We start from the raw sequence: 26,313 nt of genomic DNA, 5'->3' as shown, positions 1-26,313 counted from the left end.
TCAATGACAAGACATTTTTAACACCTCTCAATATCGTCAAATTTCCTACTGAAAGGTTATTGCAGTTAGACATCCTCACCAGCAGTGTAAGAGCCCACTTGGCTGTGGGTGGTTGTTAACTCCTTGTTGTGAGTGGGGCCTGTGTGACGTGGCCTCAGCTCCCCCAAAGGACCGTCTGGCCTTGGCTGGCTAGTCTTTATCTATCAGGCCTAAAAGTGGTCATGAGGGAGAGGGAAGAGTAACAGCCTCAGGCCTTAATATCAACAGCCTGGCTTGTGGCCACCAAGTTGATCCCAAGGCTCCTTGAGCCTGCTCATGCATGGCTATCTCTTGAGCCTTTCAAGATTTTCTGCAGAAGATACATGTGTATTCACAGTAAGGCAGAAGCACATGGTTTGCACTACTTAAGGAATTGATACTAATGAAATAGAGGCAACAAGGCAGTGGAAGAGGCCTGGTTTTGCAGACAGAAGACTTGGGTGAATTAGATCTCAGCCACCTACTAGACATGGAATCTTGGGCAGGTCAGTGAAGTCATAAAGGGCTCAGTTTTCTCATCTGCAAAATTAGAGTTCGGATGGTAGCAACCTTTAAAGGGACTTGCAGCACTAATATCCTCTGATTCTACCATTTTGAACTGCAAGAAATTATTCTGAGGAGGAATAACAGTGCGAGGCTGAGAATAGCACATACTTAGTTTGGACTGGAGGAGAGCATATTTTCTTCAGTTGAAGGGACAATATGAATCTACTTAATTACAAAAGGGAAGACAATTGGACAATAAAATAAAAATTTCAGTTTGAAGAATAGTTAATGCATATTAGGGCAAGAGAAAAAAATCTAAATAAAAGAGTCAACATGCGAAGTTATTTCTGTCTTTGTATGAAGGAAAATTTCTAAATTTTATCTATTCAAAATGTCATGTCAAGTTCTCCTTTCTAGTCTCCATGAAGGAAATTATGCAAAGTATTGCTTTGAAAATAATTAAAGCAGTGGCTGGCCTCATGGCCGAGTGGTTGGGTTCACGCGCTCCACTTCAACAGCCCAGGGTTTCACCTGTTCAGATCCTGGACGCACACATGGCACTGCTCATCAGGCCATGCTGAGGCGGCGTCCCACATGCCACAACTAGAAGGACCCACAACTAGAATATACAACTACGTACTGGGGGGCTTTGGAGAGAAGAAGAAGGAACAAAAAAAGAAGATTGGCAACAGTTGTTAGCTCAGATGCCAATCTTAAAAAAAAAAAGATAATTCAATCAAAATATAAAATTTCTAGAAACTTAACAGAAAGTTCAACATTACTCTGTGTATAGAAAACTTGGCTCCAAAAATTTGAACAGATAATTAGTAAAATGATCAGAGAAAACTGTTTCGTGAAAATTTGGTAAATAATAGCTAAACATATAGAGCAAATTTGTATATATTTTTCATGTAATAAGAAGATATTTCCTTTCCTACTGGGTTCAAGTCACATAGTCAAATTTATACAGAAAAACAACAATATATATTTTATTCCTCTGTTCCTAAAATACCTTCATATTATAAACACTAAACTTCCATGGGCCACATTTTTAAAAATGGTTTACAGATAGGGCAGTGACATATTTCAGCAAACATTTCTTGGAACTTTACGATTTATTAAGCGCTGTTCTGGGAGTTTTGACAGTAAAGATTTAGAAGAATTAAGACAGTGCAGTTAGCAGGGTTGCTGCTTAGTAAACGTTCGTTGAGTGACTGTGCAACAAAGACAAAACCCTCGTCCTTGAAAAGGCTTCTTCTTATTTAGCAGATCTATAACTGGTACAGTCACTCACTAAAGTTTCTGGAACAATTTTTTGAAAAGGAAAAAAACAAGCCTGAGAGTGTTTAGTACTTACATTATTTTACTTTTCAAAAAATAAGAAGTAAAAGAAAATGAGAAGTAAATGCTTATCTTTCACCTTTCAAATAGTATCTGAACAACGTTTGATCCCAAGCATTCCATAGTCACTATTTCTGGTCATTGAATCTAAATATGAATACTGTTTTCCTATAGTCATTTACCTAATTATTTTATCTGTACAGAGTCTGAGTAGATACACATATTCAGGATTCTTACACAAAGGTTACTAAGGACTTCAAGGTAAAGAATATGTCAGAAACGTCAATTTTACTGCAATAGAGAATTTTTGAAGCTGGGAAGAACCTTTGAGTTCGGTCGCCACAATTTAAGAAGCCAGTCACTTGCTGAGGGCTAATCTGAGTCCCTCTGAGTCACAGGTGGTATGAGGGGACCATTCTCTGCTTTACCCATTAAAACCCCCACAATGTGTCCATTAATCTGCCTATTAGCTGGAAGTGACCACTGCCTCTGTCAGGATTTAAAAAGATGTTGAAACACTAAATAAAAGCATTTTTTCTTTTTACAAAAAGGCCGATATCCCTGGATAAATTCCCAATTCCCTTAATTGCATAAATTTATGAAACTTGGAAGAACTTGACTTCACTGGGTAAGTGAGCGAGTTCTGTGATATCACACACACCAAGATGAGTCATAATGCAACTCTGTTGGACATCTAAGAAGGAAACTAACTTACAGTCTACAGCATTTTATGCTGAATATTTTATTTGCATTCACTATATCCCTCAGCAGTAAATAGGGTGACTATTGCACATGAAGCGGCTTCTATTTTAAAGTGGAACTGCAGGCAGACAATGGCTGAGTTACTGGACAAGCTCATAAAATTCTTCTTGTGTTAAATTGAAATGAAAACCCAAGTCATCTGATTTTAAGTTAGTCTAGTCTAGAATTCTGGAAGGATCAGCTTTACACAAAAGAACTCCCTATGGAAGGACATGTCTAACTTTGATTATCTGGGTACTTTTAACTCTGGCACATTTCTCCTCAAATTAACATCATACACAAAGAGAGAGGCAGTGTAACTACAAATCCCACTTTGTCTGTGAGTAATTGTACATACCAATGTGTTTTAATAAAACCAGTGGAAAAGCTGAGGGCAAACTCATCAGTTTTGAAAATTTGCTATTAGTAGGAGAAAACCAAACACAAACCTATTCAAATTCAGCAAGCCCAAATTCCATCCAGAGACAAAGGGCGTTAAAGAAAGCCAGACTTCCGATAGTCATGTCTGTGGTTGAAGGAGACCCCATCGCACGGAGAGGGACTCCCCATGACTCACCAACCATATTAACAATGCACTGTGCGCAGAAAGATTTCCTCCAAAGAACACTCACTAGTCACTGCCGCTTCCTTGGGAGGCCTTTTTCTGCCGGACTGAACTCTAATTGTTTTTATTTATTAGACCATTCGTTATGCCCCTGGTATAACTGCACACATCGTTCACAGCCTCTCCTCTTGAAAATGTGAAGCGTTATTCATGAGGCTGTGAGTAAGAGCTCACTGTACGTGGCTGTGTTTAACTAAGACCCAACTTGTCTCACTCCTCCAAAATGAGGTGGGCTGGAGGAAACAGGTCATCATGAGTGATAGCATCATTATCCACACAAATGTGAGTGATGTTTTCTGTGAGGTCTGTTAAAGCAGTTAAGACAGTAGAGCAAATACGTTAATGTTGGTGGAATTACTATTTGTAATTGTTTCTTTTAATGTCTGAGGGAAAGAAATCAATGGATTTCTTCCAAAAATAGTCCTCTAATTGAACAATAGCATTTCTGCTTAATGTGGTAGTAACTGAATATTTACTCAGAAGCCAACTGAGATCCTGTGCAAATAAAGAACAAAACCATGTATTCCGAGTCATCATGACTCTCCTCTAATTTAACGTAACGTTGACGAACGGTACCATGACGTACAAATAAAAAGAGGCAGATTAATTTTTAAACGACCCATTCTGTTACAGAGACTTGAGGTTTTTCTTTTTCTGATTTTTTTTCTCAGTCTTAAGGCAAGTCGTGATTAGTTACAAAAGAACTGCAGGGCTATAATCAGAGACCAAATTGTCTTTTCTAGTTGCTTTGAAATGCATAATATGCTAATAAGCTATTCATTAAATCGGTATTTTCTATTTAATTTAAGAAAAAGCCCTTTGTATTACCAAAGCTTGTTTGACTGTTTTCACAGAATCAGCTATAATCACATTTTTTGAATAATTTACGAAGATTACAACAGCCGTATTACTTTGTAGCTTACCTCAGAGTGGGCAAAATTAGATCCAAGTTTTTGTACAGGACTGCTCCAAGAACAAATACCGAGGATTCATCTAATTCTAGAAAAAATAAAATTAAGAATTAGCAAAACATCAAGAAAAATACTGTGTCTTATAAAACTTGAATCTATTAATTACAAGGGGATTCCAGGATTTGCTGATGCAAAGCTGAGTAGAAGAAATGCCTTCCTAACCATGCACTGGGCATGTCGGCCCCACCCCCCACATTAATTACAGCTCTGGAAGAGGTTTTCAGCGGTTTTGTGTCCTTCATCATGCCAAAACAAGAAGCTGCTTTAGTTGCAGCTAAGGAGTTTAAATTCCCAATGATGGGGGAAAGAGAGCCAGTTCTCTTCTGTAGCAAAATCTCCCAGGCAAGAATTAAGACCACAATGCGACTGTTGAAAATAGCCATTAATTTTAGAGGCCACTGAAGGTGTTCTTAAAACTTAATTTTTTCTTAACTTTGTTTTTCTATACCAAAATAATATCTTCAAACCAAAGCAAATATGAGGCAGAAATATAAATGACTTTGCATGGAAAACACAATGTGTTTCCATGCCTAAAGTTAAAATATGAGGCCACATGCTGTACACTGGACAAAGACTGCCCATACTGAAACTTAACCACGGCAGGCTCAGGTCTATAATTTGTACTCATATTTTTTTCATCTTAATAGATCCTTTCCTCCAGTGAATTCAGAAATTTAAAGATGAAATGTAAGTTTTCTATATTCACAAAATTAGTTTAGAATCATAATTGCAGTCTTTCTAAATTGTTTAATATATGGAGATTTACGCCTAACGTTTTATTAAATGATCTTATCAGAAACGTGTGGTTTACAGCTCAAATTATCTCACATATTTACCTTTTGATGACACTGGAGTGAAAATGCTTTTTGGAATGACAACCCTATCTTCTGAGTTTCTTGCCCAGTCAACCATTCCCTTCCGTCCCTTCATGGGGAAGTTGATGTCTGTTAGAACAGAGGCTGCAGGAAGCTTCTGAATGCTAGCCACTATTAAAAAAGAAGGAATAATGTCAACTAAAATCTTTCAGTGTAACCAAACTTGATCAAATTAAACCTTGCAGTATATTCAAAATAAAGTTTCAAGTCAAAATTATTTAGCAGAGCTACAAAAACGACTTATTTCTTATTATCAGACAATATTCACTAAGATTGCCGATTCTTTTACTTGTCAATCTAGGTCTTTGTTGCTTTCAGTGGGAATCACACAATGATGGTCAATGATGGGGTGAATATTCTCAGAGTACAGATAGCTGGCGCCATACTGGTTGTTCACAGTTGGCCTCCTTCCCAATTGCTAGAAGTCCACACTGTATTCTTTGGCAAATATTTTGATTAACACACCTGATCCATAGGCTGAAGTTTGCATTAAAATTTGAACTTGGTCTTCAGAACGAATTTTCCGCACTTACATCTGAACATTGTCTTTAGAACAAATTTCCCATGGATTAGATGGGGTATGATGAAGACATGGAAAACAAAGCCATTTTGTTCTGGGAGACAGAACTGTCAGAATTCAAATAATGAAGCACCAATAATGCCATAACTACAGAGCCAATGTAATATGCAGAAATATCCAACAAACTGATTAGTAATAACAAAAAATTCTTAAAACGTACACCCACAATTGAAAGTAATAAATGTATATATGTGAATGGAGAATTCCGTCTTTACTTGCAGTAAATATTTTCACTTATATTGAGAAAATTAATGAATATATGTTTACTAATGTCTGAATATATTTTTATTACATATATTCAATATTTTATTATTATTATATATACACACACACATACAAAATTACATATAATAAAACTATGATGATAAATCCTTAAGGACTTATTGATTATACACGTTTTCAATTAAGAAATGCAGTTTGTATAACTTTTACATAGATCTGTACTTGTTCCCTATTAGTTTCAGGTGTCCCATGGAAGATTAAAATGGAAAGATGATGGGGAGACTCTAAAAGCTATCACAATAGGAAAGCTAAAGTAAGTAACAATTAGGCTCCTCATGAGTGGATTTCATTCTAAAGAAACTTGTAACTTAAATCAGGAGAGGATGAAAGTAAGAATTTAACAATGTTAGTTGTAATTACTGCACCACTGACTCAGTTCCAAATTAAATTGGTTATGTATTCTTGTCCTTTATTAAATCTCTTTTAAGCTATTATACACGTCCACTATCAGCATAGGATGGAATTTCATTTGGCCTGTAGTTTGACATAATAAGCTTAGAAGAGGATTTGGTAACTAAATGTTGAAGGAAAGAGTGCCCTGGGTAACGCATAACTTAGTTACAGATGTTAAATGCTGTTTTTGTATAACATCTCTAATTACTTTAGCTTCTTTTATCTTTCAAACAATATAGTCTTTGTTGTTCATAAATAACCCAGTTCACATGTCCTGAAGGGTCCAGATCCTCCACTGCGTGTAGATGGACAGATTATCACATTGGCAGCACATTCTTTCTCAAGGGTCCCTGAGCTTGATTCAATATGCAAACGAAGTCCACCTACTTCCAAATTCCTTGATGCTGGCTTTGATTGTCTTGGTGTTTAGAGAAAATTTATTTCACCTCTCTGCTCTAAAAACTGATGGAAAGAAATGAAGATTTTTCTGACTGTCACATAACTGGTTTCTATTATAAAGGAAAATAAATGAGAGATAAATTGTCGGGCCCTGAGGTCTAAGAATTCTTCTGTTTCTACACATTGGATAGAAAACAAATAAATGAACAAAAAGAAGAAATAACAAATGGAGAAAGCATATTCTGTACAAACAATATATCACTTTATCCTGAATAAATGTTAGTCTAATATCATATTCTTAAATATATAAAAATGATATAATTATACATGCATGCATGAATGAAATGCATTCATCCTTCAATTAGAGGCACATTGGCTGTTATGACTATATAGATTAGATCGTACTTTTGAACAAAGTCTAGGTTAAAGGAATATAAAAATCAATTAGGATCACTACTTAATTTATGCACGAAGTCCTTTGAATTGCATAGTCTTGAGCAAAAGGAGCAGATAAAAATAAACATTTATTCATAAATTTTAGTAGAAATGTAGTTCTTAAAGTATGATAATATTTTCAACAAACACATTATAAAGAAGGCTTTGACTTCATAGACTGATGAGATTCAAATGCTAGCCTTCAAAATGTCAGTACATATGTTCTTTAAAATATGCAGTACTTCAAATTGTACATCTTTACCTTAAATCTACCTAGGAAGATGCCTAAGATGACATTGTGGTTCTCCATGACCCTGCAGTGATTAATAAGAAAACCCATTTCCATACAGCAAAAATAATTTAAAGATGACTTTTATTTTCTCCTTTTTTCAGTCCCTATATGAGACATTTGGACCAATCCAGCCCTCAATGCCTTCCCTTCTTTACCCAGTTTAACTGTTCAAAACCCTCAGGTAAAATTTAGATACAGTTATGGTCTTTAGGGATCTGGGGAGCTCGCATGTTAAGTGAATACCAAAGAGGTAAGATTAAAAAACAAATGCCTTAAACTCTGTCTAGGGTAACGATGTGTCCAGTGCTGACAAAGGGACATAAATGCAAAGCATAAGTGCACAACCTACATACTTTGCCTCTGTCAAATTGCTGCATTAAAACCAGCCTTTGTGGGTGTTTAGATGATAGAGCATCTTTCCTCAAAAATTGAGAAAACATCTTTCTTACTGAAGATTAAAGTGCTTAGAAGAAACTTCAAAGGACACAGTGTCCCTGAACAAAGAGGCACATCTTCATGTTCCAAGAATTACCCTAAATTCACTGTATCGTGTTTTCATTATAACACTAGATTTGATTTCTTATGCAATAAAAATAGGTGACTCATCACTGATAAACCTTGGAGCAAAACCAGCTGCACTTTCATTTTGCATTTTTAATACTTTCCTTTCGAATTTGGATATGCAGCATAAAATTCCTTTGAGAGCATCACGTCTGTTATTGGCCAAGCTCTCAAAGGATTCGGGTTCAGTATAGATTTCTGCTCATCGGAAAGTATAAGGCAATTTTTGCAGATGGGTCAAAAAGCAGATGAGCCTTTTGGTTGGTTGTTTTTGCTTTTTGGTAACCACTGAGCCCTCTGTTGGTTTATCAAAGCAGTATCGTGCTTCTAACCTTGTTCCTGAGGAAAATCATGAGGTTTTAGCCCTTGGTCCTCATTGAGGTCCTGGAGGATGAAGATTCTGTCTTACTCATCCTTGTAATGTGAATAGTCCACACACAAGTTAAAGTTAGTTAATTTGATACATCAGTTGCATCATGGACAAGAATGAAAGGCATGTGGAAGGAAAACTCTGAGAGCAAGAGTGCATGGAAGAATGCAGGAATGAGCAAAATGGGCAAGTGAGGGCCAATATAGGAAAATGGCAGTTTACCAGAGGGGCTTAAGTGTGGACCCTGTATCTGGGCCCTGGATTCAGGGGATGAAGTAAGTTACTATATGTCAAGAGTGAGAGTCGGGTATCTAGAACAGTAGCTGGAGCACAGGTGATCCTATGGAAGTGATGGCTATCATCATTAGAGTCGGTTTTCTCACTGTCAGATTCAAGGGAAGGACCTCCCTGCGTGTTCCATATTTTGCATCAAACATTCTTTTTTGGTTGTCCTTCAGTGACCTTAGGCATGAGATTACTATGGAAAACTTTATGTTGAATATATTCGGATAACCAAAGGCAGGAATTGCACTTAAAAGAAATAGAGCTCATCTTTTAGAACTTAAATGTAGCACCTAGGGAGTTGAACGAGGGTTCCTTTTTACTCATTCTCTCTCTTCCTCCCTCCCTTCCTTCCTTGCTTTTTTCTGGTAGATTCTGCCAGATGGAAGGGGCTGCCCTCTCTGGCTATTTGGTCACACAAGATCAGCCAGGTTAAAAATCTATTGCCTCAATGGAGAAAGGAAATGACTGCATCATGAATGACACACTTAGTATTCCCATTGTAGCCAAGGTCCCAGACTGCAAAGAGAACTTCAAAAGCTCTACTTTTAAGCACTGACCTAAGTGCTTAACGCAGCGACTCACATTCTGTAAATGAGCAGAGGAAACTCCTAAGGGAGGTCACCTCATCATCATAAACACACGTAGAGGGGACAGAAGAAGAAGAGTAAGAGAGGCCTTCAAAGCTGTCCTTCTCACTGTTTCCTTACATGGATGTTTCTGGTACATTGAAAGTTTGCATCATTTTTCACGTTGATTCAGAGAGAACAGCTTACAAACTGGGTATTGACTCATCAATATTAGAAAATTGGCCAGTGATCAAAATGGAATTGCTTGGGGAAAACATCACTCAATATTGCTAGGTGGTCACCTGTACAGTTTTTAAATCCTGTAAGAAAAATACGGGAGGGAGGGAATGATGCATTGCATCTGTGTGTTAGAGCGCAACTATTAATTTTGTTTGTAGACCCACAGCCAGCACACACGGGCTGAGCAGAGCCTGCATGTGGTGTGATCCCTGGCATTTAGTACCCTGGCTCTCTAGTCTTTTCCTTCCACATGACTTCCATTCTTGCCCATGATGCAACTGAAGAACAGTGGTTATCAAAAGGGAATACTGATACATGTATACATACTTTAATTTGTCCAGCATAATCTTTATGTTCTAACATCTTTATGAAAAATCTCATTTTAGAATTCTTCAACAGTGGTTTACAGGAAACAGACAGACAGACAGATTTTTAGGTGCTCTTCTCCCCATCCTGCCTCTCCCATTTACTGTTTCCTTTCCCGAAAGGCTAGGATTGGATGGTGAGGGTCCCTCACTTCCCAGGCAACAAAGCTGGGAGACAGGGGCACCTGCAAGGACCTGGTGCTCTAGATGGCTCCATCAGTCAGTTCAGTCTCCACCACCCACTCACCCCCACCGAGTGTAGGATCTCCAAGTCCAGAAGCACACAGAGATGTAGATGAGAAACATTCTCCCCACTAGGAGTTTACAGATTTTTTTTAAGAGAAAAAGCAGAATCCTCTGATATTTAAAAGTAGACAAACTAGATAGACAGTCAGGAAAGTAGCTATGTAGCACATCAAGGATACTTTTTTTCAACTTGTGAGTCTTGAATGACCTATTATATATATTGAAATTTTAAATAATTAACCATTTTGGATATTCCTCTCCAGCATCAAAATTTAAAAAACTTGTAAATTATTTGTGAATCATCAGCTTCAGATTGTGTTTTTACCCATTAGCCGTCTCAAAGCCTGGGAGCCTCTGCCCAGGAGGGCACACTCCTTCCCGCTCGTGGTCTAGTGCTCTCTGTGGAGGATCCCCTCAGCTTCTTCTCGGGTGCCCCCTACCTCTCTGGGAGGGTTCACCACGCAGAGGCACATGGTACAGCTGCACCATACACATGACTTTTTTCAAGCTGAGCTGTCTGAACCAGGAATTGCCAACCAAAACCCACAGGTCAAACCTGTCTTGTCAGCTATTTTTGCACGGTCTGCAAGCTAAAAAATGGTTTTCACATTTTTAAATGGTTGAGAAAATAAAAAGAAGAATAACATTTCTTGACGTGTAAAAATTAAATGAAATTCAAAGCTGTGTCCACAAATAAGGTTTTACTGGAACACAGCCAGGTCCATCATTTCCATGGAGCCTAGGGCTGCCTTCACTCAACAGGCAGAGCTGCACGGTTACAGTGGGGACTGTGTGGTTCACAAACCTGAAATTTTACTCTCTTGCCCTTTACAGAAAAAGTTTGCCTCCCTCTGTTTTACACAAACATTGGAGAAGCTATTTTTTGCAATTTTTCTTTAAAGAGGAAAGCATTCTAAAAGCATTTTAGTTTCTGCACTTTTTCTGTTATCTGTTGAGTGTTCTTTCTGACTACCCTTTTCTTTCTATGCTACAAGAATATAGCGAGGGAAATTGAAGCTGATTATACCAATTTCCTTTCAGTTTTTTAAACGGATATGTTTTGTGAACTTTTAGAAACAGGCACTTTTTATAATTGTTCATCTTCTCTATCCAAGTAGTTCACGATCTTGCCCCTAACATAAATACAAAATAAAATGTGATATGGGGATCATTTTTGCATGTATACCTGAATAGAAAAAACAAGTCAATATAGAAAATTCTTTAAGAAATAAATTCTTCCTTTTCTCCTAACCAGTGAAATTAGGAATATAATTCCTGCAGAGGAAGAAGCATTAGATGATAATTACCCAGGTATAAAAAAAAAGAGAGCATTTGTATATGCAACATTATTGACTTTCTTTTCATATGTGTATATGTGTCTGTATGATATATTGTTTTTGATATTTAAGGGTGTTTAAACCTTACTAGAGAAATAAGTCAGGAACCTACGAGGAGTTAGGCACCAACACAAGCAGGAAACAACAACAGAAGTCAACAACTCCCAAGAGAGTGAAGCATCTATTCCCAGTGGTAATAGCATTGCATAGTACTGTGACCTGATAAGACAAAAGTGATCATGGTCGACTGAAGAGTTCATTCTGGACATTCACCCCTCCAGCAAACCTCTACTGAGCCCTGGGAGTGTTCCAAACACTGCCCTCCCACCAAGGACTTAGCAAGTGAGCATGAGACACAAAGTCTTTGCCCTTAAAGAGCTCATGGTCTAGTGGGGATGCACACAACGGGTAAATGAACAAACAATTCAGGGGGCATGAAAGAAACAACTGATGCAATGGAGCATGGTTGGTTGGCCAAAGAAGCGTAGTCTCTCTGAAGGTACAATCTAGGGTGTGGTTTGATGGTTGAGTCTGAGCTAAGGGGAGAGGAAACTTCCAGTGCAAACCTGGGGCCTGGAAAAGGTCTGTGATGTTCCAGAAGTATCAGAATAGTAGTGTCTCAGTAGGAGGAATGAGAAGAGCAAAGGAATGAGATGAGAAACTTAATATGTCCTAGGGAAATATTTAATAGGTCAAAAAGACTTAGGTGGCAAAGTAGTAGGAGACAAGGCTGAAAATAACATGGTAGGCTAAAAGATCTAGAAATCTGGAGAACGATCAAATTTAGAATTTGGAGATATAAATCAGATGCCTTCTAATTAGAAGTAATAGTTGACAATGTGGATATGGATAATTTCTCCTAAATAGAGAATACAATGGACAGATTTTTTTCATTCAATAGATATTAATTGAGGAGCTATTTCATGCCAAGCACAGTTCTGGGCACTGGAAATACATCAGTCAACAAAACAGTTCAAGTCCCTGCCCTCATGGGACCAGCACAGTATCTGGGGATAGACAGACAAGGAACAAATAAATACAACCACATAGAACATCAGTAATGATAAATGATGTGAGAGAAAATGATGAGTGGGGTCGGGAAGCTTTACTAAATAGGGAAAGCTTCCTTGGTAAGTTGGCATTTGTGCAGACACCTGAAAAAAGTGAGATGGTGAGCTATGGGGATTTGGAGAAGACAACAGAAAAAGCTGAGAAATGCAGTTCAGGAAAGGCTCATTTTTAAAGGGTAAAGAGAAAGAAACAGGGAAAGACATCAAAAATTAATGGAGACGTAGAGACAGAGAAGAAAATCACAACAGTAAAGTAACTCAGGAACAGAGAAATGTGTTTTAATAATGACAGAATGACTTTATAAGGAGTCAAAGGCTTTATAAAGATTATGGAGATGGGTCATTGGTTTAAAACAACAAAAACTATACTCTAAAATTAGGTTAGGGCCACGCTCTATTGGCAAACTTTTTCTATAAAGGGCTAAAATAGTAAATATTTTCAGCTTTGTGGGCCATCAGGCCTTTGCTGCAACTACCCACCTCTGCTAGTAGGATGTGAGAGCAGCCACAGACAATTCATAAAGCAATAATCATGCAAGAAAATATGGTATTAAATCATATAAGAAAAACTATCTTATGTGACCAATATTGTGGTTCTTTAATTCAACAAATGTTTATTGGGCAGAACTTTTGACTCCTGCCACCCAAGCACTTTGTTCCCCCGTGTCCCCCATCTTAATAGAAGGTGCCAAGTACTCAGACGTTCAAGCCAAGATCCTAAGTAAGTGTCGTTCTGTACTTCTGGCTCTCCTCTGCCTCCTAAGGCCCCTCCATCGACACATCCTCTCAGTCTTCTCTCTAGAATGTGCCGTAAATCCCTGCACTTCCTCTGTCTCCATCCCATGACTATCTAGAAGCCACCAGAACCTCAAACCAGAGCAGACTCGAGAGCAGTCTGACTGGCCTTCTTGTCTCTACTTTTGTTCCCTGAATTCCTTCTCTCAGAAACCAGACTTATCTTTTAAAAATATAAATCAGATCATGTTGTTCCCTTCCTTGAAGTAATTAGATAGCTTGCCCTTAGAATAAAATTGAAATCTTATGCCACAGCCTCAAAGGCTCGGTGTGGTTGGCTCCTGTCTGTCTCTGCAGTCACATTATGCATGGCTGTCGGCTTTGCTCACCCTGAGCAAGCTGCACAAGTCTTTTCTTTTCTACCACAGGGCTTTTCCTCTCTAACTAGAACATTCTTTTCCATTCTTAATCATTGAGTTTCTGCCAAATTACTTTTTCCTTAGCTTGGTCTGTCTTAACCTCCCCATATAAGGAAATCCAACTCCCTCCCATTGCTCTCTATTACATCATCCTGTTTATTTTCTTTATGGCCCTATTCACAGTTAAATTGTCCAGTTTATATAGGCTTCTTTATTATCTGCCTCCCACATTGGACCACCGTCTTCGAAAGGAAAGGAACTGTCCCTATTTGCTGTTGTATGATAGGACCCTAACATAGAGTGGTTTGACACCACTCCACATACTTTTTTAATGAACGAGGTTTACTAACTGCTCACTAGGAGGCATTGGGATTTAATGTGATACCTCTGGGCCCTGGGGACAAACAGACTTAGTTTTCCAATTATTTTGCGACTTTGACAAGTCATTTAATTGCCCTTCAGTTTGACCATCTGTAAAAATCAATAGCCTTTCAAGAGGATGAAGCCAGACAGTTAGCTCATTCCCTAAACACAATAAGACACAATAGATGCCAATTTCCTTTTATCTTTCACCTCAACCATTCTCTGCCTTGTGGAAAATACTGTGGAAGATCCAAAATTAAAAAGGAAAAAGACCCTTATATAGAAAGAGATTACAATCTAGTGAGACACGGTTTCACTCCAATAGTTAAGCGTGGGCAGAATTGGTATAAAGAACTTTTCTTATGAACTCCAAAGATGTCTACTTGAGCTGTTCAATTGAATGTCTTCAGGCATCTCAATCACAGTATATCTGAAGCTTAACTCTTGATTTCCACCCACTCTTCATCAAAATACTCTTTCCCTGTGCCATCTTTCTCATCTCTATAAAGGGTACCTCCATCCACCCTCTTCTCAAGACAGAAAACAGCCAGTTATCCTTGACATGTCTACATCCTCATCCCCAGAATCTAGTTCATTACTGTGCTTACTGTTTCTCTTCCAAAGCATAGCTTAAAGCTGCCTCCTTATCTCCACTTTGACTACCACACAATAGTCCATCAGATCTTGCCTAAGTTAAACAACTCACTATGTTCACTGCCTCCATTATTGCTCCTTTCTTATCCACTCTCCCCAACTGCAGTGAGAATATTTTTTTTTTTCCCTTTTTCTCCCCAAAGCCCCCCGGTACATAGTTGTGTATTCTTCATTGTGGGTTCCTCTAGTTGTGGCATGTGGGACGCTGCCTCAGCGTGGTCTGATGAGCAGTGCCATGTCCGCGCCCAGGATTCGAAACGACGAAAACACTGGGCCGCCTGCAGCGGAGCGTGTGAACTTAACCACTCGGCCACGGGGCCAGCCCCTGCAGTGAGAATATTTTTAAAGCAGAGTTGAACCACGTCACTCCCCAGTGGTTTCCTGTTACACTTGTATAAGATATGGAATCATTTCCAGGGTCTCCATGACCCACTCCTTGACATCCTCTTCCATGTTAGCTCATCACTTTTCCCATTAACAACCGCTCTCCAGTCAAACTCACATTCTCTTACTTCATACCAACTCCTCCCTTGGCTAGCTCCTACTCAACCACGGGGTCTTGGCTTAAATGACAAGGAGAACTTTCTAGCGCTGAGCAACCACTGCTCCCATATCTAAGTTAGGAATCCTGATAAGTCTCTCTTCTTCATATCATTTACCACAATTTAAATTATATCTATGTACCTATTTATCTACCTATATATATTTTGGTTTTAAAAGTTCTTTTTCTTTATATTACATACAACAATACAAATTATCTATTCATTCATTTATCTACATAAGTTTTATATTTAAAAACTTAACATTTTCCCCACCACAGTGTGACCTCCATAAGGGAAGAGACCAGGCACGTGTGGCTCATCTTCTGAGCCAAGAGGATAGTTGGTACCTGGCAGGCACCTACTAAATATTGATTTAATATGATGAGTGAAGGAAGAAATGGAAAGTAGGACTAATTCTAACCGGGGAGGAGGACTGGGCCAGGTCCAGTGCATGACTTCAAGATAATGTAGATGAGAACGAGGAGGTGGTTTCAAGTTGTTCATAGAATTTTAGCCATTTCATCTTACCAAAAGGAAACCATAGGCCCTCAGCCTTTTGCAAAATAAGGAGAACTGAGGTTAGACAGGTGCCCAACCAAATGTAATCATCTGATGAAAGAGGAGAGACAGACAGCAGCAACAGAAGCCACATTTCCTGAGCACCTAAGTGACGGCACGGGTCATTACTTCCCCTGACCCCCCCATACACTCTGAACCAGCACAATTAACCCCACTTTATAGAGTAGTTTTGGATCATTATGCTGCAAAAACAACCTTTAGATACTAACGACATTACAGTAGAGATTCAGGGGTTTACAGTTAGAATATAAACAAACAAATTTTGTTGAAAAAATTAATACATGAGCTCTATATTTGTGAACATCACTTCTTCCCCATCAAAGTCAGATAACAGTTTTGGTCTTTGGATCATAAAACAAAATAAGCCCCCCCAAAATCCCCAAACAAACAATAGTTTACTCTTCCTCCCCAGACACGTGCATACACAAACTCATAAAAGCACACACTCTAAGATTAAGTTGAGGGCTCTATTTTACTACAATAATTTATATGCAGTTAAAAAGGGCATACCAATCATTCACAATTTTCTTCACCTATGCAGTTTAAATTATATTACACTATAATGTATTTACTTTTCTAATAAATTGGTATTTAAAAAGTAAATATCCCATATGTCTAATATGCTGTTTTTGAAATATTATAGATTTTTTTAGAATAAATTTTAAAGCTGATAGAGGTTATCCTCTTTAACAAGAATATTACTACACTTTACGTAAAATGAAGAAAAAATTGGAGGACTTAGGGAAAGTTAAAAGAGAATTAATCAGGCAATGAGTTTGGAGAAAGTGCAAGAAGACTGCCTAGAAAAACGAGAAAGGGCAGTTAATGCTCTCAAATAACGGAGACAGAGTCTTCAAAAGGAGGAAGGTTCATATTTCAAAAAGTAATAAAGTAGCCCACATGGATATTGAAGTTGATTATTAAAACATTTTGTAGCGGCAAAGAAAATGTTTCAGTATCTTAATATCAACTATATTCCTCTGGATTCCTACTGCATTTTAGAACCTTATTAATAATTTCAATGTGTCAGGCTTTATTTGATTTCAGAACATGTATTTGGATATATAACCTATTATCCAATGAAAATCATTCCCTTATGAACTGTACAGTCGATACAATTACAACATTCTATTTTGTAGTTATCAGCTAAACCTTGAATAAAATACTGTCCAACAAATAAAACTAAATGTCCTTTAAAGCTTGTTATTATTGGATTTTCAATTCAGTTTAACTTATCAAAAAATCTTCATTTTTGATGTAATTTTAAAATCCCTCAAACTTCCCCCTAAGCCCATGGTACGAACTTTAAGGGTATCTAAAACAACTGCATTTCAGGTGCAAACACTGATTAAAAATACACACAAACACTCTCAGGCACCCTGCTCTCTTACATTCATATGCCACACACCCAAACAGAAGATCAATGAAAGAAAACACATTAACTAGCCACATAAGTATTTACAATCGTAAAGTTAAAACTCTTCATATGAAAAATTGAGTAGGTTAAAGCAGAAAAATATTTTTTACTGCTCAAAAGACACTAATTAAGGACAAAAGAGAAGTAATTCACGTATGAATTCAGGAGGCTATAGTAATGCTACAGAATTATTTGATGCATCTATAGAGAGAACTTGTCAGCAGTGGAGGTCTAGAGCTTAAGGTCTCGTTCTCTCACCATCGTGGCCTGGGTTCGTGTCCCAGTCACGGAACCCCTCACCGGTTTGTTGGTTGTCATATTGTGGTTGTGTGTTACTATGATGCCGAAAGCTATGCCACTGGGGTTTCATTTACCAGCGAGGCCACTCATGGTGGCCAGGTTACAATGGAGCTTCTAGACTAAGGCAGACTAGGAAGAAGGACCTGGTCATCCACTTCCAAAACAAGTGACCATGAAAACCCTATGAACAGCAGTGGAGCATTGTCTGATAGAGCGCCAGCAGGTGAGAGGATGGTGCAAAGAGACTAGGACGTGTGCTGCTGTGCTGTACACAGGGGCGCTAGTACTCAGAATCCACTCCGTGGCACTAACAACAAGTAGAAATAATTGATACGATTTTGCAGATTACAGGCGATGGATTACACATTAAGGGGCAGAAATTATAAAATTAAAGCCGAAAAGATTCCTCTGTGCGAATCATTCAAAGGAGCCAGGATATGACTAATGACAAATAAATACAAGGAGGAGAGGAGCAGCTTCTTAAGACTGCAAAGCGCACATACCGTTGAAGGGTTTGCAGGCTTTCGTGTCATTACAGCACAGAAGACAACCGTGTAACAAACTCATTTTAAAATAGACACAGCGGCAATGGCTTTCTAGATGTATTTATATTATCTGCCTAGAAGTCTGGAATCCAGGTCTGCTTTGTGAAATAAACAATAAGTGTACTATTGAGACTAAAAAGAAAAAGAAAAACTTATGGTATTAAATTCAGGTAGAAACTTTAGAAGTTCCCTAGAGGAGCAGACCATGGCTGCGGGGACTGAGTGACCTGACCCAAGTCCCACACCCAGACAGTAGCACAGCTCATATTTGGCCCTATATTCGTCCACTACCAATTATTGAGGGCCTATTACACGCCAGGTGCTAAATACACATTATCTTTCATCTTTACAATAGCTCTTCAGGGAGGATATTATTATCTCCTCTTTAGAAAGGAGCAAACTGAGAGATTTAGAGATGAAATAACTTGCGGAAGGTCAGTTACTAGTGGAATAGCCAAAGTTTGCAGCCAATTCTAGCTTCAAAGCCAGCATGTTTTCCTAGATACAAAATGGCACCCCTGCTTGTATTGACATAAAGAGCACCAGTCTTTAATCTGGTCAGAGTTTTCAGTTGTCAAATTCAGATGAGAACCTATTTATTTGGAATTCAGGGAAGGAAGCAATGGAGAAGAGGAATAATTTAGCACAGAATTTTTGGTACAATAAAATAAAATAAGACTTTTGAAAAGGTGAAACCGTAAAAATAGAAAAAATGAAAAAGTTGTTAGAAGGGAATCTGTCTCTTCTCCCTTCACTAGTTATTGTTATAGAGGCAGACCACTATTGCCATAGAGATAAGCAATCACTGCTATAGGGACGGTCAAAGTGGAATTGTGTTTCATATTCACACAAACTCACAGCAACATCCTTCTAATTCAGTCGAACAGCCAAACCAGAAGGAAGGCATGCAGAATGTCAGTTTTAGTAATTTCAAATCCTCATTGCATAAATCACTAGAGAGCAGAGGTATTATTTTATAACATTCAAATTTTGTTTTCAGCTGGTTTTAGATTTTATGGTTCTATTTCGGCCTGTCAGTGTGAGTCTACCAGATTCTGAAGGAATTAATCTCAAACGGAAGAACCAAGATGCACTGGGAAGAGCCATCATTTCAACAACTTTAGATGTGATGTCTCCCGGGAACTGGGAAGTCATTCAGTTTCCCACACAGCCCCTCTGCTGATCCCATCTCTGAAAGCCTTTCCCTAGTTGGAGTTCTCTTCCATATCTCTCAAACTGAGGTCAAACACCCATCCCCTTACACAAAGCTCCTCTTCAGAGTTTCCCTAGGTCACAGAAGTCATGGGCAACTTCTTTGCAGAAACTCATGTTCTTTATAGGGAATAATTAAAGAAATCTCAGACCCAAAAGGTTTGTAGTTAGGTCTATGTGTCAGCATGTGAGAAACTCCAGAATTCTCAGTCTGTATTCTCACCAGGAATCTTAATTTTTGAAATTGTGGTCTTCTATTTCAGGACAGCTTTCACAATCCACGTCCACTACACCAAGGTGTACTGCTAAAACACGCATCTTCACCATGGCTGTTAAATGCACTTCATCCTTTAGGCTTTAAACTCTGCTCATAGATGTGCATAGCTATGGCAGAAGTCGACCTTTCCTATTAACATGCCAATGCTGTTGAGCATTACTATGCATTCTACATATTGTACACTTCCAGCTGAGTTTTGTGTGATCTCATTAGGTTTCTTTAGACCAAGAGCATCTTACCAGTAAACATAAAATCCAAAAAAAAATGACGCTTCTTAGAGCCAAAGATTTAGTCTTTATCCAGGCATTCTCCACTAACCAGTTACAGAACGGATGGAGACTGAATGGGTAACAAACATGTTCACGAAATTTTCGCCGGCTAAGATATGTTATAAAAGATTTTTTTTAATTTTTATTTTTTTCAGATGTACATCATATTTCGAATTCTGGATACATTACATCATGTTCACCACCCCAACACTAATTATAGTGCATCCCCTCACATGTGACCCTAATCACCCCTTTGTCCTCCCCCTCCCCCCTTCCCCAATGGTAACCACCAGTCCAATCTCCAATGCTATGTGTTTTGTGTGTTTTTTTGTCGTTTTTATCTTCTACTTATGAGTGAGATCATATGGCATTTGACTTTCTCCCTCTGACTTATTTCACTCAGCATAATACCCTCAAGGTCCATCCATGTTGTCACAAATGGCCGGATTTCGTCATTTCTTATGGCTGAGTAGTAGTCCATCGTGTATAAATACCACATCTTCTTTATCCATTCGTCCCTTGATGGGCACATAGGTTGCTTCCATGTCTTGGCTAGTGTGTATAATGCCGCAATGAACATAGGGGTGTAAGTATCTTTATGCCTTTGTGTTTTCAAGTTCTTTGGATAAATACCCAGCAGTGAAATAGCTGGATCATATGGTAGATCTATCCTTAATTTTCTGAGGATACTCCAAACTGCTTTCCATAGTGGCTGCACCAGTTTGCACTGCCACCAGCAGTGAACAAGGGTTCCTTTCTCTCCACACCCTCTCCAACACTTGTTGTTTCCTGTCTTGTTAATTATAGCCATTCTGACCAGAGTGAGATGATACCTCATTGTAGTTTTGATTTGCATTTCCCTGATAGTTAATGATGTTGAGCATCTTTTCATATGCCTGTTGGCCATCTGTATATCTTCTTTGGAGAAATCTCTGTTCAGATCTTTTGCCCATTTTCTAATTGGATTGTTGGTTTTTTTGTTGTTGAGCTGTATGAGTTCTTTGTATATTTTGGATATTAACCCCTTATCTGATATGTGGTTTGCAAATATCTTCTCCCAATTGTTAGGTTGTCTTTTCGTTTTGTTGATGGTTTCCTCTGCTGTGCAGAAACTTTTTAGTTTGATGTAGTGCCATTTGTTCATTTTTGCTTGTTTGATTCTCTTGCCCAGTCAAGTTGCGGGATACAAAATCAATGTACAAAAATCGGTTGTGTTTCTATACACTAACAACGAAGTAGCAGAAAGAGAAATTAAGAATACAATCCCATTTACAATTGCAACAAAAAGAATAAAATACCTAGGAATAAACTTAACCAAAAAGGTGAAAGATCTGTACACCGAAAACTATAAAACATTGTTGAAAGAAATCGAAGAAGACACAAAGAAATGGAAAGATATTCCATGCTCTTGGATTGGAAGAATTAACATGTTAAAATGTCCATACTTCCTAAAGCAATCTATAGATTCAACGCAATCCCTATCAAAGTTCCAACAACATTTTTTACAGAAATAGAACAAAGAATCCTAAAATTTATATGGAACAACAAAAGACCCGGAATAGCCAAAGGATTCCTGAGAAAAAAGAACAAAGCTGGAGGTATCACACTCCCTGATTTCAAATTATACTACAAAGCCATAGTAACCAAAACAGCATGGTACTGGCACAAAAACAGACACACAGATCAATGGAGCAAAATTGAGAGCCCAGAAGTAAACCCACACGCCTATGGACAGCTAATATTCGACAAGGGAGCCAAGAGCATGCGATGGAGAAAGGAGAGTCTCTTCAATAAACGGTGTTGGGAAAACTGGACGGCCACATGCCAAAGAATGAAAGTAGACCATTCCCTTACACCATGCACAAAAATCAACTCAAAATGGATTAAAGACTTGAATGTAAGACCCGAAACCATGAGACTTCTAGAAGAAAACATAGGCAGTACGCTCTATGACAGTGGTCTGAGCGGCATATTTTTAAGTCCCATGTCTGACCGGGCGAGGGAAACACAAGAGAAAATGAGCAGATGGGACTACATCAAACTAAAAGATTTATTAAAGGTATAATTCAGGCATCCTTTAAAAACGTATAATTAACAATAAAAACAATTTTAAATGTTCTAATAAAGTAGATATATATGAAAAATATTACTACAAAAGAAAATAAAGGTCAAGTCGTTTTACCTTAATGTAAAAATATGAAATATATGAGTAAGATTTCCCTAGAGTCATATCAAAAACTACAGTGAAGTTCTTTATATAACAGATGGAGGTTAGAGTGTGGTTGGGTGAGCGAGACAATGAAACAAATCTGTAACTTTCAATTACTCAGATCAAAGGGATAAAAATGCATCCACTCTGAATGGGAGCAGTGATGTAGGAAAACCTGTGTGGGTGCCCTCAACACTCTGGCAGCAAGGCTGTTAGGAGTAAACAGTGTCAAGAATATTTGTGGAAGTGCGAATTTGGGAAATGCTATACAACATAAGGGATGGTTTACCAAACGTTTTCTTGGAAAGCCTGAGGAATAAAAGGAGAAAAACAAAAAACAAACAAATAAAACATTTTCCTATGCATTGTACTCAAATAGCACTTCTGAAAAGAGCTCCTTAGAATAATAGCCACTGCCTGATACCAGGGGATTTTCATTCAAATGTATGCTGAAACAATGTACACATAAGAGGCTGTAAGAAAAGAGGTATTCCAGAGTAGCAACATGTAGACTCTCTTAATGGTAAATTAAACCAGGATGAAGAAGCGAAGCTGTTAACGATCTGGAGACTACAGGAGAGAGTCACAACAGAGCAACCAAGATTAGAGCCAGGACATGCACAATACAGGGACGAGAGAGGGAAAGTTTAGGCCATCTGGTTTACTTGAAATGAGAAAGAACGGCATTAACATTGTTTTCTAGCTTGAGTTTTTCAGCAACAAGAAGCCTTATTTAATAATGCTCCATGAATAATTGTGTCCTTGAGTGTGGCTGCAGAAACAGATTAGATAAACCTGGAAATGTTATATAACTATTTTCACCCCAGTTAACTTCTAAAAGAACACAGGCCTACTGATCATTTGAAACACTGTAACAGCATGGCATCCAGGGCTGGAACTCTACCGCCAAGAACACTTTCAAGCTGGAGAGAGAAAGGTTCTCTGCGAAGACCTTTCCGACTTGGAAAATAAACTTTTATTTATTTTTAAAAAATTTTTACTAAAAAAATACAAAATAGTTTAAATATTTAATGAACTGACCAGTCTATGGCTGGACTTGATTGTCCCTGAAGCATTCTTCCATTCTTGAGGTTCCACGACTTAATAAATAGAAGAAGAAACACAAAAATGGTAGCGAAAGGAGGATTTATTTCATTTGTTAACTGGCAGCTCAATCTGAGTTACAGCTTTAAAAAGTAATTTTAATGAACAATTCATTCTAGCTTTTATCCAAGGATTCAGATGGTGGAATGACAACAGAATGCTGATGACTTCAAAGGATAAAATTGCTCAAAATACAAGAGCAAGGATTTATGTTGGACACAGGAACAAGAATATATAAAAAATAAACATGGTGACTGTAGTTAATGAGTCTGTACTGATATTTGAAAGTTCTAAGTGAGCAAATGTTAAAAGTTCTCATCACAGGAAAACACTTGTCACTATGTTTAGTGATGCAGGTTAATTAAACTTATTGTGTTAATCATTTTGCAATATATATACATATATTGCAATATATATACATATATACATATACGCATGTGTATACATATATACACATTATATATAGATATATACATATATGTATGCATATATACGTATATCAAATATATATAGCAATATATACATATATCAAATCATGTTGTACATCTAAAACTAATACAATGCTATATGTTTTTACATTTTACATGCTATATGTAATTATATTTCAATAAAAATTTTTTTAAAAAAGAAAAAGAAAAGAAAATCTAAACCAAAACAAGCTTGCTTTGGATCATAAACTTAAGAAACATTAAAATAGTCACCAAAGTTGGTTTTCAACATTTGTTTATAGTCTACAGGACCCCTCTTTTTTTCACATCCTATTTCTAGCCACTTGTAAACTCTGTCAGATCAACCATCGAAAGTCCTCCAGCATCTGACCTCTGATCACTATTTCCACAGGCACGTGGTTCAAGTCACTGAGCCCTCTCATCTGGTCTATTGAAATAAATACCCTACCTGTCTATCTATAGCCACTCACACCACCTGAAGTCTATTAGTTTCCTCTCCAAAGTCAGAACAGTCCTTTTAGGACATAGATCAGATCAGGTCATTTTTCTGCTCAAATCCTTCCGTGGTTTTGCATCTGGTTCAGATCTACAGTTAAACGCCTTCCATAGCCTGGCTCCCCACACCCTCTCTGACTTCATCTCCTCCCTTGGCCCCTCCATCTGCCACACCAACAGCACTGGCCTCCTCTGGTGCCTCTAATATATCAAGCACATGGATCCTCATGGCTTTTGTACTTATTGTTCCTTCTGCTCGAAATGTTCTGTTCCCAGAACGTGGTTCTCATTCTCTCAAGGCAATCAAGTCTATATTCAAATATCACTTCTCTGATCAGAGGCCTTCCCTGACCATTCAACCTAAAATGACGTCCTCTCTTCATGCTCTATCCCTTACCCTGATGGACTGCTTTCTTTCTCTCCACATCGCTTATAACCCTGAGCATGTTACATGGTACTTGTCTGACATCTGTCTCTGCTATAAGACAAGTTCCATGAGAGCAAGAGCTTTGTCTGATTTGTTTCCTGAGAAATCCTCAGAACCTGGCACGTATTTATTGAATGAATGTTTAAGACCTCTTAAAGCCAATTAAATCCATGAATCGTAACCAATCTATTATACTGACACTGGGGAGCATCTAAAACGGTGTTCTCAATTGGGTGGGGGAGAGATCATCCACATCCTCTGAGCATCATGCTTTGGTTGCCACTAGAAGGGTCTGATAGGGCCTTTCATACCAACCTCCCCAGTACTTCTACCCCTAACCATTTGGAATAAGTGGATCATAGAAAATATAATGAGATAATTCCTATTAAATGAGAAATAAATAACTTATAGTGTTACATATCTTTCCAAGTCATAGTTTAAAACTATGTTTGAACTATTTATTTTCTCAAGGGAACCGGTATGTTAGTACCATAAAAACAACAGGTATTTTTAGTTTTTTCTTTCTGACCTACAGAAAAACACACCACTTGCTTCACGTGTCTAGCAAGAAAGAGTGGCTGAGAGCCATGAGGTGGGGGGAGAATCTGACACTTTCAGACTCATGTCTAGCTGACTGAACCAACATCAGGCGCTACATTATAAACAAGAAAAGATGCTAAATCGTGTATTTCTCAGGCTTGGTGTCAACTGACTACAAGTGTCTTGTTTTTAAAGAAAGGAAGTTAAACAAGTGGTGAAGATGTATGAATCACAAAACTAAGCTGTGACGGAAAGGATAATCAGCCTAGAAACAGAAGCAACTTTGTTTTTATAATTACATCATCAGATTGAAAGTTGGTTTTTCAATTGAGAACAAGATACTCTACCAAAAATGATTACATTTACCAGTGAGCGTAAGAAATAACATAGATCTGATACTGATGAGACGGCATCGTGGAGAGAAAAAGAGATGGCAAAATTGTATTACGCCATTCTTCAGATTGAATTTGGATTCAATTTCAGGAAATAGCACGTATGAATGTTCATTCTGAAGAGACCAGGATTTCATATTTCTAATCCAAGGATAGACAGTGACATTTAGCTTGGCAAAGAAAAACGTCTTAACTCTAATGTTTTCAAGGCACTGGCCTTACTGGATTAGGAGAGAAGAACTGAAAGTATACCTTCCAGAACCTTATATCCATTAGGATTTATTCATAAGGACACCTTCTGACATTTCTTACAGCTAATAATTACAACATTCTGTATTTTGAGATATTATTAGCCTAGAAAATATTCCTTTTTTATCTGATATTGTCAACTTCGAATAATGCCTAAGGAGCAGTTGTGAGATAGCAGTAGTGGGTGTAGCATCATTCATCTGTGCAAAGCAAATCCCTGGAGATAACAGTATCAAAATGCAAGGGGGTGCTCCATTGAAACCACCTGAAGAGCGTGGAAATTTAGATCCTGTTCATGGTGTCTGCACTTTTCCTGGAGAACTTTTACGTTATTCCGTTGGCAATCACATAAGATTTTTCTCAACCCTAATACTCTCACCTTTACTAGCAATTGACATTAACTACAGCATTCATTTTGAAATGTTCTCTCTCTCCGATTAATTACACGACACTCGTTCTACTCTGTGCTGTTCTGGAACTCCTTATACCTACTACGTGTGACTATTCTTACTCTGACACCTGCTATGATTCTTTGCTTTGGTTTTTTTTACCCTCAATATTGATTTTTATTCTATAACTTATATAATCTCCTTCTAGTATAATGTCTAAAATGTTATTTGAACACAAAACATATTTC

General features: G+C 37.9%; 1 protein-coding gene across 8 annotated transcripts in view; it reads right to left on the bottom strand.

Annotated features, from left to right (window-relative positions):
- The window catches only part of ADGRB3 (adhesion G protein-coupled receptor B3), a 645,078-nt gene that overhangs the window by 280,065 nt on the left and 338,700 nt on the right, over positions 1–26,313 (bottom strand). For all 8 annotated transcript variants that reach the window (XM_014734522.3, XM_023625136.2, XM_070244801.1 and 5 more), the window contains 2 exons: positions 5,040–5,189; positions 4,156–4,231 (listed from right to left, as the gene is read on the bottom strand). In XM_014734522.3, the coding sequence (XP_014590008.1) occupies positions 4,156–4,231; positions 5,040–5,189 (226 nt within the window). The remainder of the gene's footprint in view (positions 1–4,155; positions 4,232–5,039; positions 5,190–26,313) is intronic.

Source organism: Equus caballus, chromosome 20 (assembly GCF_041296265.1).
Source record: "Equus caballus isolate H_3958 breed thoroughbred chromosome 20, TB-T2T, whole genome shotgun sequence".
NCBI lineage: Eukaryota > Metazoa > Chordata > Mammalia > Perissodactyla > Equidae > Equus > Equus caballus.
Note: the sequence above shows the minus strand (reverse complement) of the source record. Positions and strands in the feature narration are given on the sequence as shown.